General features: G+C 42.6%; 1 protein-coding gene across 1 annotated transcript; it reads left to right on the top strand.

Annotated features, from left to right (window-relative positions):
- Positions 1–1,076: 1,076 nt before the first annotated feature.
- On the top strand, positions 1,077–17,188 carry wdr3 (WD repeat domain 3). The gene is made up of 27 exons (XM_069155068.1): positions 1,077–1,179; positions 2,644–2,845; positions 2,939–3,148; positions 3,428–3,546; positions 4,502–4,580; positions 5,258–5,353; positions 5,566–5,676; positions 6,030–6,131; positions 7,576–7,676; positions 8,240–8,344; positions 8,553–8,783; positions 8,872–8,965; positions 9,225–9,326; positions 9,502–9,584; positions 9,880–10,018; positions 10,131–10,187; positions 11,290–11,390; positions 11,907–12,018; positions 13,252–13,386; positions 13,474–13,524; positions 14,954–15,019; positions 15,267–15,359; positions 15,766–15,816; positions 15,994–16,037; positions 16,150–16,278; positions 16,654–16,747; positions 16,883–17,188. The coding sequence occupies exons 2-27, from the start codon at positions 2,672–2,674 to the stop codon at positions 17,036–17,038; spliced, it is 2,835 nt and encodes a 944-aa protein (XP_069011169.1). The 5' UTR covers positions 1,077–1,179; positions 2,644–2,671; the 3' UTR covers positions 17,039–17,188.
- The last annotated feature ends 217 nt before the right edge of the window (positions 17,189–17,405 follow it).

Genomic DNA, 17,405 nt, shown 5'->3' with positions numbered 1-17,405 from the left:
GACGAGTTAAAATACAATCCCCCCGTATCAGATGTAAAAGTGGTCAGTTTTGAGACATTATTTTAATTATGTGAATTATTTATGACTTTATCAATGTCAATAGATTCAACACTTAGACACAAGTTTCAAGAGTCTACTTCACAGTTGCATATTGGACCGTGTTTGGTTTTCAAACAAGTTGTGATGTCATGAAATAATGCCCGTAACATGACCTGATTCATATGTTCTTACCTACATATTTTTTATATGTTATATATTACATACTATATATATAGTATAGTATAATATATATACATTTTTTACTGCTATTTTATTGCTTTTCTATTACTCTATTATTATCTTATTGCTTCTGTATGCTGCTGTAGTGAAACAATATCCCCTCGGGGCTGAATAAAGTAACTACCCTACCCTACCCTACCCTACCCTAACCTAACCTAACCTACCATGAATGGTGAATCAGGGTGTGGTACATGTTGAATGTGTTTGTCTAGAGCCTCTCACTTTCCTTTCTCCACGGGGACGTTTTTGTCATGTCCTAATATCAAAATTAATAGTATCACGCGCTTTTATTTTGTACGACCAGACAAACAAACTTCCGTTCTGGTCACGTTACTTCTGTCAGTAACTCGTGCGTCCTTCAGTTCATGATCAGCTGACTATTAAGCAAAAAAACACTTCCGCTGTTGTCTAGGGACCGATGGAAAGTCACTGCATTTCTACAAACCGTAAAACCCCTGCGAGACAAACAACTCTGACCAACGTTAAACAGACTAAATAATGACCTGCAACTACATCTGTGGATTATTCTGGAATATATTTTCCGAGAATCGGATCAGTGTAATAAAGTACAACGTTTTTTTTTTTTCGGTATTGCAGACATAACCAACAGAAAGATCGCGACTAAAAAAACTAAAAGAACCACAAACACAAAATGTGTTGTACACAGTTATGTTTTATGAATCCTGTTAAAATATAAGACGTACACAAAGCTCACATGGTACGTTACATCCTCCAGACACGCCTGGATCCTCCCGTCACTGCTCGTGTCTGTCTGTGATCGACTGGTTGGGTCTGATGCGGCTGCGCGAGGGAGACGACGCACGTTAGCCGGTAGCATCGGTTCAGAGCTAAGAAGACGAACTGAGCTGACGCGGACACGTCGCGCTTTCGACAGAAACGGTAACGTCGTCTGTAACACCTGCAGACATAAAGCCACGTTACGTTTGTTTACATGATGCACGTTTACGAGACGATGTCACCACGTGGGGAGAGAATCAACCGGGATGTGTTGTTGGGTGGACTCGATGTGTGGTGCAGCGGCAGCCGGGCGGGCGGGGTTTGACGCGATTATAGCTGATTCTAAGGCGAGAGACGCTTAACCCCGACCGAGCGGGCGATTCCTGGTTTGAAAACGAACGCTCCCCTGACTGAAGCCTACTCGGCTAAACGTCTACTTAAAAGTTTGCTGTATAATCACTCTTATTTAAAAAGCAGGATGTACAAACGTTAGATGCAGCAACATGACAATATACGTAATATATGTAACACAACATTTACACCACAGGAGATGGATGTAGCATGAAATACAAACTAACTGGACTGACACATTATGAGCTGTGTTTCAATACTTTAAACATGTTATTAATGTTGTTTAGCTCACTGTGGTAAATCACAAGTTCAATGTCTGACCTCGCTGATGCTCTTGTATCTAAAATCTGGTGGTCAGTATGGAGGCTGGTCAGACTGCATGTGAATCCCAATGGATCTGGGATGTATAACCATCATGGTGTTCACGTGCTTTTCCTCACGTGTGTCTTACGGATAATCGATAAGTAACTATAGTCACTATTTGTGGGACCGGTGGTCCGAAACCTGTCGGGGGCCTGTGAGAATTTAGAGGTGAGCCCGACCAGCTTTGATTGTGACTAATTATCATCATAAACTTTGACTATTATAATAGCTCTCTCTCTCTCTCTAGATATATATATATATATATCACTTTTCCACCTTCTGTATAACAGTTTTGGTTTTGAGTCAAAGCCTATTTTATGTATCTTTATTTGCCTTTATTCAAATGTTTGTCCAAAAACGCATGTTTTGTTAAAAATGACTGGACTGTTATTTCTACCCATCACTTGGACCTATTTAGTTTAATTGCCTCATTCTTAGAAGTTTCCAAGGAAGAAGGCATGTTGGGAAATGCTAATTTGTTTGTCCAATGAACTCTGGCAATTGGAGCAACTTTTGTTGATGTGGTGACAATTCTTTCTCAACTACTCTATTATTTAGCTTTTCAGCAAATAGACAAGTTTGGAGCATAGGCTAAGTGTGTGTGTGTGTGTGTGTGTGTGTGTGTGTGTGTGTGTGTGTGTGTGTGTGTGGAGCAGGAGCGTGCCCTTGTGTTTGGGGTTGAGGCGACAATATTTTCACATGGACCAATCACATAAACAATTAAAACACGTTTTGTAAGGACACACATTAAGAACCACTAAACAAAAGTAGGATTAAGTCCCTGAACTCGGTATAAAATACCTCAGACCCGCCATAGATTCATCGGGGAGTAGTCAAGGATCAACACAGGGCTTTTTCTATTCCATGAAGAGTGTGATCAATCAACGTCTCTTCTGTGTTCTTGTGAGGCAGGATCAAACATCACCTCAGACTGCCCGTCATGGGTTTGACCAAGCAGTATCTGCGCTACGTCTCCAGCGCAGTGTTCGGGGTAATCGGCAGCCAGAAAGCCAACATCACGTACGTGACGCTCCGAGGAGGGGAGAGAGGCCGCTACGTGGCCGCGGCTGCGTGTGAGCACGTCTTCATCTGGGATGTCCGAAAAGGGGAGAAGGTGAGATTCGGGCGCGGTTTCGACAGCACAGGAGGAAACATCCAGGTATCCGGTGAAAGTGTAATAAATTCCTGCCGTCGTCTTTCCGTCCAGGTCCTGATTCTGCCGGGCCAGAAACACGAGGTGACCTTCCTCTGTCCTTCACCTGATGGCGTTCATATCGCTGTGGGTTACGAGGACGGCGCTGTGAGGATCTTCAGCCTGCTGAACGGCGAGAGCAACGTCTCCTTCAATGGCCACAAGTCGGCTGTCAGCGTCATACGCTACGACGCGCTCGGGGCGCGGCTCGTCACCGGATCCAAGGTCAGGAATGCGGGATTGTCTCCGTCTTTTTTTTTTTTTACATGTTTACATGTCTTAAAAGTGTTCTTTGTGACGGGGTGTTGAGGAAACAGCAACCCCAGAGATCAAGATGAGAATTTAATTACACATGATATAAAATGTCACCAAAGACAAATGTGTTCAAATCAGAAGAAGATAAATTGGCGTTCAGATTGTTGACGGGTTTTGCTTGCTCTAAAAAAACTGCTTCTTCTTTTGTTGATTGGTTGCCACACTATTATGTCTTCTCTCTTCCATCAGGACACAGATGTGATCGTGTGGGACATCATCAACGAGTGCGGGTTGTACAGGCTGAAGGGCCACAAAGACCTCATCACACAGGCCTTGTTCCTTAAAGACAAGAACCTCCTGGTCACATGGTAATTGTCCTTGCACCTGAAGCCCTGATGTCTTGACTGATTGATTTACTGATATAAAGTAGGCTCTAAAAACAACACAACAGAAGGTGCGATTAAAAAGTTCAGAGACTGCTCCTGTTGTGCGTGAATGGAGTGCAGCACAGTGATGCACATGAAGCGGTGGGAAGATAAAACTGTTGTAAGTATTCCAAATTATGTCGCTTGATCAGCTTGATCAGCACTATGGATTTGAGCAAAGGTGTGCATCAAAGTTTGTGTGAAACTCCAAAAATTGGCCAATTAGACCCTTTATGCTTCAGAAAGTTTACGGCGATGAAGCAATGAGCCGGTTGAGGTGTTTTGAGGGGAAGAACTTCACTGCTCAAGACCTTTTTGGTTTGTCACAGGTGCAGTCTCTGAAGTTTTTGGTTAATAGATAACTGAAAATATTTCAACGAGGATCTGTGAGGACACATAGTGAAGATAAGCAGAGGTTTCTCTGGACTATTTAGGGGCAGCATGGCGGTCCAGTGATTGGCTCTGACTACACTGCTGTGATTGGTTGTCTCACTGTCAAAAAAAACCCTAAAAACCATAACAACTGATCGTCCCGCTGATCCTATCTATTTGGTAATTTTGTAATGACACGTACAGTGATGTGCTGAGTTGCTCCACTACATGACCTCGATGCAAAGAGGCCGCTTTTAAAACCTGTATGTGGGTTTAATTTATACTTTTAGATAAAATGACTCAAACATTATGATCTTAGATGGGATGTGATAAATTATGTTTTATGTAATCTAGTCGTGGATTCTACAAATATAACCTTTAATAACATTAAGTACACCCTCAGGTAAGACTGCTCAAAACAAGTCTTAGTAACTACAGTGTTACTAACAGTGTGTGTGTGTGTGTGTGTGTGTGTGTGTGTGTGTGTGTGTGTGTGCGTGTGTGTGTGCGTGTGTGTGTTGTGCAGCTCTAAGGACAGTTTTGTGAAGTGGTGGGATTTGGACACACAGCACTGCTTCAAGACCATGGTTGGCCATCGCAGTGAGGTGAGAGGCTTCCTACTACTCGACATACGGTCATTCATAACTGCACTGACTGCTACATTTTAAAAGCCTCACAGAGGATGCTGTAGAGGAATAAAACGGCTCTCCTCCAATCAGCACCTGACGCTGATCCGCATTGACTTCCTTAAGTAACGGTTCTAAATTGACCAAAAGAAGGAAGCCTTACTTGGTGGTTAGAGGATGACACAAATGGTTTGGACCAAGGAGGTACGTAGTAGAAGAACCAGATTACCTGGATTATTTTATCTGGCAAACATTAGTCTGAATTAGTTAAACCCTGTTTAATATAAAGCCCACGTTACTGACACGCACCTTGATTTCCTCTGGCTTTTCAGTCCTGCTGGTTCCTGGAGCAAATCTAATGTAGTTTGAGTCTCCATGTTCACTGAAAGTTAGTTATAGTCAGGGGAAGATATTATGTGTTGGATAGTGACACTAACTATATTTAACATCTGCACTACATGTTTTAGTTTTAGAGGTTTTTCTTTGGTCTTCTAAGATTCTTCATCGGCTGCAAACAAAAACATCCCAGTGGAATGTTAATATTATGTCTAACTTGGCTTTGTCCTACCGAATCTATGTGACAGTATATACTTGTGTGTGTGTGTGTGTGTGTGTGTGTGTGTGTGTGTGTGTGTGTGTGTGTGTGTGTGTCTCAGGTGTGGGGCATGGTGCTGTTGAACCAGCAGAACAGACTGTTAACAGGCTCGGCAGACAGCGAGCTTCGAGCCTGGGACATCAGCTACCTGGAGGAGGTGAGGAAGAACTCAGCAGGCACCTTTGTTCTCAGCAGCTTTTCTACTCACTAACTTGGGAAGTTTGCCTGAAACTTATAACCAGCACGGCAGAATAAAAAGCTCCACCTACGGAAACTTTACCAAAAGAGAAATCGAACAGTCCTTTTAGGATTTGTCGCAGCTGTTGCAATGTTGTAAAGACTCTGTTTATGTGCTTCCATCCTGCTCAGGAAAAAGCAAAGGGAGAGCCAAAGGTGAAGAAGGGGAAAACTCTGTTGAATGATGATGATGATGATGATGATGAAAACAATGAGGAAGCGGTGGATGAAAGTCTTGAAGAGGTACGGTCGTAGTCATTAATTTATTCTTTTGAGAAAACACTGCAATCAAATTTTCAACAGGACTCTGTTCCTTTTAATCGTAATAAATGTGTCAGACGGATAGAGAATGCATCTCTGGTTGATCAGATGGAGCCATGAGTCACTCTCTCAAACTAGGAAGCAACAAAGTCGGTTTAAATGTGATTCATTTTAAGATGTACTTCCAGATTTTTACTCTCGCTGATGATTTTTTTATGCGGAGGCTTCCAACAATGTTTCACATTTCCCAACAACAGCAAAATATCTTACCGAACTCAAATCTTTTCTTCCTGTTCTTGTCTTTAAATGTTGTCTCGTCTGTCTTTCTTCCGTAGCGTATCCTGAGTTGCAAGAAGGCCGGCTCCATCCTGAGAGAAGCCAGAGACCGAGCCGTCTCGCTGACCACAGACTCCAAGGCCAGAGTCATCGCATGCCACGTGAGTGTCGATGCGTCTTCGGGTTCCCTCAGACTGGTCATGAAATGTCTGGAACACACAGTGCAGAAAATGTCTTGAGTTCCTTCAGAGTCGGAGAATTTTAAGAGAAACCAAATGTAATATAATCCACATCTATAACAACCAAAAAAAACTGTACCTGATTTAAATCTGGCCAGCATGCCCTTCGAAGTGGCCCCCATGTGCAGCGATACACTGCTCCCGACACTACTGAATGCTGGGAACACCACCTGGAGGTCAAGCACCATCTGTGATTCACACGGCATCAAACAGTGATCCTGCAGCTTGAACTTCATTTTGGGGAACAATGAGAAGTTGCAGGGAGCCAAATCTAACAAGTAGGTGTTGCGGGGACAGACGATGGTGTCGGTATGAGCTGGCAGATTCCCATGTTGGAGAACCGAAGTGCCATTGTGCCGCAGTTCAGGTAGTCTGCAGCGAATGTTTTCCCGTCAGACGCCTCCGAAAATCAAAGTACAACTCATTGTTCACAGTTGGACTCTGGGGGACAAATTCACGGTACACAACCCTGCCAATGTCAAAGAGAACCACCAGCTTGCTCCTGGTTGAGCTCCAGACCTGATGCAACCTGTCTTGGACAGTGAAGTTCTGCCCTTCTTGAAATGCAAATGTCACTCAAAACACTTTCTGAAGCATTTCAAGAGTTCCAGTTATTGATTTTCTAAGTTTGACGCAAAATCTGATATGCACATTGTGTTCAGGTCTCAAATACACCCGTAGTCCCAAAAACACATGTAACGGCGCTGATATTGATTGACGTGTATCACTGCTGTATTCCTTAATGTGCGACAGGAGCAGTCTGGCAACTATTTGATTGCATCTTATACTGAGATGTAGAAATGTGTTTTCAGTTTATGAAAGTCCCTTTGCAGAAGGAATGCTCATTATATCATATAAAGGTCATCATTTTACCATCACATGCTCAGATATCAGAACTGTTTTTTGTAAATGATGCTGAAGGAAGAAAATGTTCAGATTCAACTGCCAACTGTTGTCCTATTATTATTATTTTTTTTTTACCTCTGCCCACATGACTGGGCTGTTTAATACGATTCAAGATGGACTCAAAATATTTATTTGCCTTGTTTTTTTGTTGTTGTTTTTTTAAACAGGAACGCTGTTTGCTAACAGTTGATTTCCTCTCATGCTGACTGGTGCGTCTCAGCACTCAGCTGGCTGCCAGCTGTAAAATAAACGGTTCCATTTACATGAAGCAGTTTGAAGCAGCACTTTGTTATCGTCTGCAGGCTCAGAAGCTGGATTCACTGGGACATCTTAACATTGTTGTTTAGTAGTTTTAAATACAGTCAGTGCACTTTGGGACTTTAAATGAATGGTTGATATTGACTTTCCACTGTAGTTACAGGCTAATTAATGCTATACGTACCCCTCTCGCCTCTGCCAGGGCAATGACTCGGTGCTGGAGCTCTTCACCGTGCTGTCAGAGCAGGAAGTGCAGAGAAGGATGAACAAGAAGCTGAAGAAAGCCAAGAAGAAGGCAGCCAAGTAAGAACACACATGACTGTTACTTCTGTTTAGTTCCTTTGGGAGGTTTACATGTTTTCTTTTGCTGTTACCACTGCTGCAGCTAATACCACTGATAATAATGCTGAGTATACACTTTGACCCTGTGAACGCACCCATTGAGATCTGCTCAGACCTCATTCAGACGGGGTCTGGGACACATGGTCCTGTTCTTTTAGCAGTGTGAACACAAATATCTCCTAAGCTACATTGAACAACCACCTACTCAGCATACATCCTCTTCATAAGCAGAAGTAGGAATTCATTCACGGGCCAATGATGTCATATTACAGTACGAAACAAGAAGAAGAAGCCACTTGTTTTGATTTCTTCTTCTTTTTTTAATTTACTTCAGATGAGTCAGTGAAAGTGCGTTGTTGCCTCCCAACACGTTAAAATCAACAATGTATTTTGGTCAAATGAAAATGATGAATGTGTTTATTTACATATAGAGCAGGGAGGCAAAATCCAATGACAATGACATTACTTCGCCCATAAATGCAGTCGAATGTTGTTACATGCTGTGTTGCTGCCCCCTGCTGTAGAGCTCAGGAGGATGCAGGCGAGGAAACTGCAGAGCTGGTGGTGGAGAGGGTGCTGAAGGACGAGATCATCAGACTAACAAACATCAATGCCTCTGCCAAGATCAGGTCAGTGTGGAGCAAAACATATCAACACTTTAGAGGTTAGAGAGGTGATCATGTGGCCAGCAGACTCCAGGTTTGAACTCCAGACAGACTTAGAAAAACGCCAAATGAAGCACTGAAAAGCTCAGTCGAGTCCCCCAAATTAAACTCTGAATTACCTGTGTTAGCTGTAATATGACTGGTAACAAACATCTCCTCTGTCCCCTGTTAGATGGGTGGACTGCCTGTCGTGTGCGGGCGGTGAGCTGAAGGTGGCGCTGCTGCTGCAGAACAACACCATCGAGACCTACAGCCTGAAGACTTCCAACAAAACCCCGACGGCCGACAAGACGGCTCGCCTCACGCTCGGCGGTCACCGCACCGACGTCCGCACGCTGTCCTTCAGCTCCGACAACCTGGCCGTCCTCTCCGCCTCCGGAGACACAGTCAAAGTGTGGAACAGGTGACGCGGCCTCAGACCCAGCGAGTCCTGGACATGTCTGTGATTGTGATTGGTCTTCTAACTGTCCCGCCCACCCATCCTGTCACAGGTCAACTCTGCAGGTGATTCGCACCATGGCCTGCGAATACGCCCTCTGCTCCCTCTTTGTGCCCGGAGACAGACAGATAATCCTGGGAACAAAGGTATTTGGACATAAACCCATTTGCTCAACTCAGTCAGACGTCACTTCAAATGTTGATGTAATTTGTAGGAAACATTTAGGCTTAAATTTTCATCCATGTAGACCTGAGCAGATCCCAGTTTTTGTATTTTAATCTGACGTGTCATTTAATCACTACCTGTGGGGAAGGTGCTGTTTGTGAGGCTGTAGACTTTTATGCCTGTTAAAAATTGTCTCTTGCTCATCTTTGTGGTCGCTGAATGCTGTTTTCCCCGTGACAGAGCGGGAAGCTGCAGATCTTCGAGCTGGCCTCAGGAAGCCTTCTGGAGACTGTAGATGCCCATAACGGAGCCGTGTGGTCCCTGTGCCTCGCCCCGGACCAGGTAAACCTCACCCTGCTGGTCTGGCTGAGTGTCTGTCTGCAGTCCTATCCTTTTTCTTATTAGTTCCTAATACATCATATCTTTACATTAGAATTGTTGGCTTTTGTATGGTGCTTCATTTGTTGTGTGTGTGTGTGTGTGTGTGTGTGTGTGTGTGTGTGTGTGTGTCCTGTAGAGGGGGATCATCTCAGGAAGTGCAGATAAGAAGGTGAAGTTCTGGGAGTTTGAGCTGATAAAGGACCAGATGACGGGCCAGAAGTAAGTCAAAACCTTGTTCTTTTGGTAGATTTCAAATGACCTCATATGACCCTTACATCTTAAATCAAGTCATCAACTGCAACAGGGGTTTTCTACTGCAACAAAACTTTTTTTTCTTGGTAGAAAGTGTCTTTACTTCTTTTATCATTGAATTGAAGATGTGGAAAAACAGTCTTTAGTTTAGCTTTTACAAAGAAGTAGTTGGTTTTAAGTCATGAGACGACTTCTGTGTGTGTGTGTATGTGTGTGTGTGTGTGTGTGTGTGCGCGCGCGCGCGTGTGTGTGTGTGATACAGGAGGCTGACGGTGCAACACACTCGCACGCTGCAGCTGGAGGAGGACGTCCTGTGTGTGAAGTTCTCTCCTGACCACAGACTGCTGGCTGTGTCTCTGTTAGACTGTACTGTGAAGGTCTTCTTCACAGACACACTGAAGGTACACACACACTCCACACAGAAGAATACAACAGCGTGTGTGATGTACTCAGTGTTTATGAGTGGTGTCAGATCATGTATACATCATAACTAACCGCTCTCCTTCCCTTCAGTTCTTCTTGTCTCTGTATGGACACAAGCTGCCTGTGCTCTGTCTGGACATCACTCATGTGAGTACTCTTATCAGCTGCTTTTAACAATAATAATAATAACAAGGGTGATGATACACTTTACTTTGGAACACAGTCATAGTCAACAAGTATAACAATTAGTACCCATTTAAAAAAAAAAAAAAAAAAAAAAACTAGTAGCCAGATCATTTCCAGTTTCCAATCTCCATTCATTATGGTCACATCTAAGCTGGGATGAAGTACTCTGTTGTTGTGGTTTTTTTTAATCAGCTCTAGAAACAGTTGAATTTTCTAGTAATCTTAACTTGATCAGATCTGTTGTGTAATTCTGCCTTTGTGATCATTTAAAGAGGTCCTGTGGAGTTTTCTTGTAAGCAAACAAAAGTTTTGTTTATATTCAGTGTTTCTGCACCAAAATGCATTCTGAGCATCCCTGAGGTCTGAGAAACATCGTGCATCATGTTTACTTTCTAGCAGCCTTCTTCTTTCTGGCACCAAACAGATTGAGGGACCCCCTGAGAGGAACCTCCCACTAGAACTACACACCTTCAAGGGCTTTTTTTTCTGTCTGCATTCACACTGCCAATAGCAACACTGAAATGCTGGAAGCTTTCCGCTAGTAGATAACAGACAGACAGACAGACAGACAGACAGACAGACAACAACAACAATGATCCATTTGGTCAATATATTTAGAATATTTTCACCCTGTCAGACAGCCCATTCTGTAGCATTGTATCTCTTCAAAGCCACCAGACTCCTTTAACCAAAACTAGTAGCATAAGTTTAAACAACACCAAAGTCACCGATTGAGGCATCAGTGGACCAACAGCGACTGTAAGAGTAAGAGTCTGGTGGCTTTAAAGAGAACAGGTGTCTAATGGCAAGGTAAAACAGGGACCCAATCACCGTCCACTTACTCCTTAGAACTATGATGTTTCTTATTTCCTGTAGTGCGACACAAAACAGTTTTACTTCCTCCAACAGTTCCTAAAATTGCAAAAAACAGCTCCATAGCTCTACTAGAGCTCCAAAACTCCAGTGAACCTTTAAAAATTTCTCAAGACTTCTTTATTTACTAATACTATAACCCCCCCCCCTCCCCCCCCCCCCCCCCCGACCTTTTGTTTGTGTTAACCAGGATAGCACTCTTATTGCCACTGGCTCCGCCGACAGAAACGTGAAGATCTGGGGTTTGGACTTCGGCGACTGTCACCGCTCCATGTTTGCTCACGACGACAGGTACCGCCCGACAGCCAAACAGTCAGAGGGTCACTGCAACAAGGACGGTTTTTGATCAAATATGTGGTGATGACATCATTTTCAGAGCTGTTTAGTTTCAAGCTCTGACCTCGTGTGTCGTACTCAGGGACTCTGATCCGTGTCCTGTAACTCGTCCTGTGACTTCACCCGAGCTGTTCTCTGATCTCACCGCTCATCTGTTCTGTCATGGATCATCTCACTTCCTGTCCTTGGTGTTTTCTTTGTCAGCCTTTTCATACATTTTGATTTCTTCAGTGTTTATTTTACTTTCAGCCTTTTATTTTATCAATTTCTTTCTGTTTTTCCATCTTAGTTTTCCCTCCTCGTGTCCTTTTTGATCTGCGTTCCCTCCTGCTTCTCGTTGTTTCCTCCTTTTGAGTTCCTGCTGATTTTGTCATTCTGTCTTTTTGTTACTTTTACAAATTATTCAAATGATTTCTTATTTACTTGTCTGACATCTGTTCTCCTCCATCTTTCTGTTTTGTGTCTCTGCAGCGTCATGTTCCTCCAGTTTCTCCCCAAGACTCATTTATTCTTCACAGCGGGGAAGGACAAGAAGATCAAACAATGGGACGCCGACAAGTTTGAGCTCATCCAAACACTTGAGGTGACTCTCTTCTCTCCATGATGTTTAGGCTCCAGTGCCTAAAGGTCACCTGGCAGGGTTCCTTCATAACCCAAATACTGATATGAAATACTGACTACACCTCCTTCATCAGCTGTGAAACAGATTGACCACACAAAGTGATGTATCCAACACCTGGTGCCAACAAAAGCTCAACACAAGTGTCTTTAATTAGTCTCAGACTGAGGCAGTTTTCATTCACTGTCCAGCCCCACATTGTTTAAATAGCAAATTGTGCTTGCGCTCATCTGAGCTCTGATCGATCATAAAATGAGGTTTGGTCAGGTGCATTGTTGCTGCACATCTATCTTGAGGCAGCAGGAAGTGACAGACCAACAAAAACTTGGTCTAATGTCGCTGGTGCAGTTTTTATTGCAACTTCACAAACTCATTGCTCGTTACACACACAAGGATGAAAAGCAGCACACAACCATGAAAAATAGAACGACAACGTGAAAGATTATTCTTGTTTATATCAGTGTTTGCCCAATCAGATCCATTTCCTCTACAGAGAAGCATTCTTTCCCACTATTTGGCAAATCTGCTGTTATAATAGCAATCTGCCAAGCTGCATGTGAACGTTGCTTTTAAAAGGAACGGAAGATGACGGTCTCATTATTTTATGATACTCCCAAAACATACCTAATATTCATTAAAGAAGTAAGTAACACCTCTTTAATCCATGTACTGTATGTATGTTGTACTTGCACTCCTCTCCTCTTTAACCAAGATGATTTGGAGACATCCTAAATGCACCTTCATTAAAATATAACTCGTAAACTGGATTCCATGTGTTGGCCGACAATACAGCAAAGGATTTCTGGGGATCCCCCAGGTTGGTAGGTTGTCAATAGTCAGTTAAAAATAAACATTTAATGTACATTATGACACAATTTTGTAAAAAGATTTGACCTGAAACTAGCATCAGAGGAAAACGTCACTTTGTTACAGAAATCGAAAGAGTTGATCCTCAGGTGACCCTGAATGTCGGCACCAAATTTTATGGCAAGCCATCCAATAGTTGTTAAATGGTTTCAATTCTAGATGGACTGATGGTGGTTTTTAGGGTGTTACTAGATTGTTTCTAGATGGTTCTTGATAGTTGGCAGGAAGTCCATGTTTCTAGCTGTGCAGTTTGTGTCTTTACACAGCATGAATTGTACCGTTGTGTTTCGTCTGCACTGTAACACTGTTCCTGTCCTCTGTTCCTCGCAGGGCCACCATCGGGAGGTTTGGTGTCTGGCCATCAGCCCAAACGGCGACCACCTCGTGTCCTCATCTCACGACAAGTCTCTGCGTCTGTGGGAGAGGACGCGGGAGCCCATCATCCTGGAGGAGGAGCGGGAGATGGTGAGGTTGGAGGGCGGAGCTGACGCAGACATATGAACAATGATTGACATAAATGCACTTTGTTAAAACAAATGTCTGTGTTCACAGGAGCGAGAGGCAGAGTTTGAGGAGAGCATGGCTAAAGGAGATGTGCCTGTGGTGAGCGCCCCGTTTTCAACCTCCAAATCTAATCAGCCATCTTAATGTTTCCTACATGAATGACATCGCCTCTCACTGGCCTTTTTCTAGAGTCAGATTAGAGATTTTGGTTGTAGGGATGGTTCAAAACCAGATTCCAGTTCCTGTAAACTGCAAAAGATTTGGCCAAAATACAAGAAGAAAGGACTGAATTTGAGGAAATAATGACTGAATACTAATGAAATTATCTGTCTATGCTGCTAGTTTATTATATATTACATGAAAACTTAAATTAAGTTGGTTCCAGTGTAGAAATAATTAAACTCTGATTATTGAGAGAAAACATTTTTTTTTTTAGATGAAATGACTTGAGATCAGATTCACTACAGCAGAGTAATAAGAGAAACACACAGAATATTAGCAAAAATCTTTATAATTTTTTTTTTTATAAATAATACTACCACACTAAAAAAGGAAGGAACAAGAGAATAAATCACTAATTTAAGTTGAAATGACTTCATTTAGTAGTGACTTGAAACAAGTTGCCTCAAGCACATATTTTAATTTTGATTTAATACCAGAACTTAATTTAAAGATTTCCAATTTGACATTCAACTATTCACACACACACACACACACACACACACACACACACACACACACACACACACACACACACACACACACACACACACACACACAAATGGTCAGGACCCTCTTGGGATTCAGTGCGCCACTGGGAATCGATCCATCCAATGACTTAACAATTACTGGGAAACGTGCTCTAACTAGTCTGTAAGTCTTTATAGTGTTAGTAATTGTAGTTTCAAGACACGCTGCTTAAAGTAAGGCTTCTACAGCTGTAAAGTTTTACAGACATTTTCCTTGTATCCAGTTAAAAGTAACTTAAATAAAGACAAAGAAGCTTATCGGGAAAAGTGAAGTGATATTTACTTGAATTAAGTCAAATGATCTTCCTGAGGAAGCTTATATGATCCATTTATACAAAACAATTACAAATAAACCACGTAGATTATATATCTCAATATAACATTATTTTACTTGGTTACAACCACAGACACAGTGTCTGCAGTGTATTAACTACACTCTGCCAAAAATGACAGCCCATAACCAACCAGTCAAAAGTCCTGCTTAGATGACAAGTTCACAGTATCTGCTAATAAAACACAACCCGACATCGCTGCATCGTAGACTCATGTCCTCTACAGTATCTGTGTCAGAGTGGATTCTCAGCTGTAAAAACAACACAGTTAGCTCTTAAGTTAACACCTTTTATGTGTATTCATGCTGTACATAGTCCCAATTAAACAATAGACTTATTCTCACCTGCTCAGTTAGGTGAATTTAAGAAAATTAAGAATGACCACCAGCTTGTTTGGTTTGGTTGCCTGTCTAAATCTGTTGTGCTAAGCAGTGTTTTCCTCCACAGGTACCCGGAGAGACTCAGGGAGAGGCGGCACCGGCCAGCAAGAAGACCGTAGAGACAGTCAAAGCTGTGAGTTCACTTCACCTCTTCTACCATGAATATGTGATGTGAATATCAAGACAGTTTAAGATTGTAGCTTTTAGTTTTAGGCTGTAGTTGATGTTGCTGACAATATAATAATGAATTAGTTGTACTCCAAACCCTCCTGTCGGGTACTCAGGCAGGTGAAAACCACGTCTCTGATGGTTAAATCTGCAGATTAGCAGGTTTTTGTGCTCTTTGTTGATATTCTTCCTGTTGTGCGATCTCTTTGCAGGCAGAACGGATCATGGAGGCTCTGGAGCTTTACAAAGAGGAAGGCTGGAAGATGGAGGAGCACAAATATGCCTGTGAACATGCAGGCAAAGAGGTAGACATGATTCACTAATTGTACTTTTTGCAAGCTTGGGTGTTCCCCATGTTAGAAACATTAGGTGTGAGGGGGTGGAGCTTAACATCCTGTCTGAATAAGGCAGGTCGATGCTGTGCAGGTTTGATTGGTCCAGCAGCTAAAACTGAGTTTTTTGTTGTTGTTGTTTTTGAACAAATACAAAACTTTGCTGTGATGCTGTAAATTGTATTAAATAGATTTATTGTTTTTTGAACTTTCTTTCAGCTTCATTATATTTCTTTTTCTTTCTTTCTTTTTTTCTTTCTTTCTTTCTTTCTTTCTTTCTTTCTTTCTTTCTTTCTTTCTTTCTTTCTTTCTTTCTTTCTTTCTTTCTTTCTTTCTTTCATTTTACTGATGTCAGTGTTATCATTTTTTTGTTTTGCAGCTTCCTCCACCAAAACCTAATCCTATCCTTGTGGCCTTTGGAAATATTTCAGTAAGTGAGACGACGATGAAGAAAAAATGTCTGGCTAACATTGCCTCTACCTACCTGATATTATTTATATCAGTAATATAGATATTATATGAATTGATATATAAAAAAATAAACCTAAACATCTTATTGTTGAAGTTGTTTTATCTGATAACTGAGTCTCTATCATCCCTCTTTTAGCCGTCCCGCTACGTTTTAGAAGTCATAAGGAAGGTCCGATCGAGGTGAGATTTCACTCAGATTTTTCCGGTGAAGCTGATTTCCATCCGTCCGTATTGTTCTGTGCATTTAAAAACACCCTGTGGGGTTTTTCCCTCCTTTTCTTTGTGACCCCAGTGAGCTGGAGGTTTCTCTGCTGGTGCTGCCGTTCCCTTACGTTCCCCAGCTGCTGAAGCTTTTCAACAGCTACATCCAGCAGGGCCTGCAGGTGGAGCTCGTCTGCCGCTGCCTGTTCTTCCTTCTTAAGTGAGACCTACTCGTGTGTGTGTGTGTGTGTGTGTGTGTGTGTGTGTGTGTGTGTGTGTGTGTGTGTGTGTGTGTGTGTGTGTGTGCGCGCGCGAGCGCTCTGCTGCTGTTGTGCAGCTCTCAGCACAGTTTTGTGGAGTGGTGGGATTTGGAAAAAGAAAATATTTTTTGTGTGGTATTTAAATGAAATATTAATTCTGTTTGCTCCTGGTCACCAGTTAGCCTCCAAAACTTTGAGCTGAGAAAAAACATACAAAATATGTCTGTGTGAGGAATTTCTTTGTCTGCTTCTCCAGGTTTGGTAGAGCAAAGCCAATAGTTAATGTAGCTGCTGTTCATTGTTGTTAGCTGACACTGTTGTTTGTTTCTTTGTAGGATCCACTTTGGTCAGATCTCCAGTAACCAGATGCTGGTTTCTGTCATCGACGAGCTGCGGACCAACACGCTCTCAAAAGTGCGAGAAATCAGAGTAAGTAACATCTGGAAACGAGAATTTAGTCACCAAACAAAGCTGTTGGTGGTTTTAACCTTCACAGAGTCTCGTCTTCGTTACATATCGTCACCGTCCCGTTTCCTCACCAGCTCTTCTCTCCCTGTGTTTCAGGATGTGATGGGCTTTAACAGCGCCGCCCTGCAGTTCCTCCAGCGGGAGATTGAGAGCAAAGAGGACGTGACCTTCTTCGCTGACGCCACAGGCCGACTGGACGAGAAGAAGAGGAGGAGGAGGAAGAGGGAGAAGGCCGTCCTCACCATCGCCTGAATTATAATGAAGATTATTGATTTGTTTCTGCAGAAACATCAACTCTTCATCTCTTTCAGCTTCATTTTTTGTATGTTATGAAATCCTGATGTAACCAAGTGTTCTTCAGAGACACGCTTCATTTCCCAAATAAACGGCGTCCAAGCTTTTCTCACAGCTCTTCGGGTTTTATTGGGGGCCTTAAAAAACAAATAAATCCTCCACGACAGAGAGAAATGTAGTGAGCATACGCAGCAGCAGCTCCCCCTGCTTCTACACTTCATCTTTAAATGGATGCCAGCGCTGCGTTCATGAACACCACACACAAAGAACACGTATGATTTAAGATGCTTTCTGTCCTACAAGCCTACAGGGAGCCATTCGGGCC

The sequence above is a fragment of the Embiotoca jacksoni genome, unplaced genomic scaffold (genome assembly GCF_022577435.1).
Source record: "Embiotoca jacksoni isolate LCO1_2020_lvr unplaced genomic scaffold, fEmbJac1.0.p SCAF_2, whole genome shotgun sequence".
Lineage (NCBI taxonomy): Eukaryota > Metazoa > Chordata > Actinopteri > Embiotocidae > Embiotoca > Embiotoca jacksoni.
This window is presented reverse-complemented; position numbering and strand designations above follow the sequence as displayed.

Coding starts and splice junctions, on each gene's coding strand:
- wdr3 (XM_069155068.1), top strand. CDS start 2,672: ATGGGTTTGACCAAGCAGTATCTGCGCTACGTCTCCAGCGCAGTGTTC. Junction 10,188..11,289: donor TCTGTCTGGACATCACTCAT/GTGAGTACTCTT, acceptor TGTGTTAACCAG/GATAGCACTCTTATTGCCAC. Junction 15,360..15,765: donor GTGAACATGCAGGCAAAGAG/GTAGACATGATT, acceptor TTTGTTTTGCAG/CTTCCTCCACCAAAACCTAA.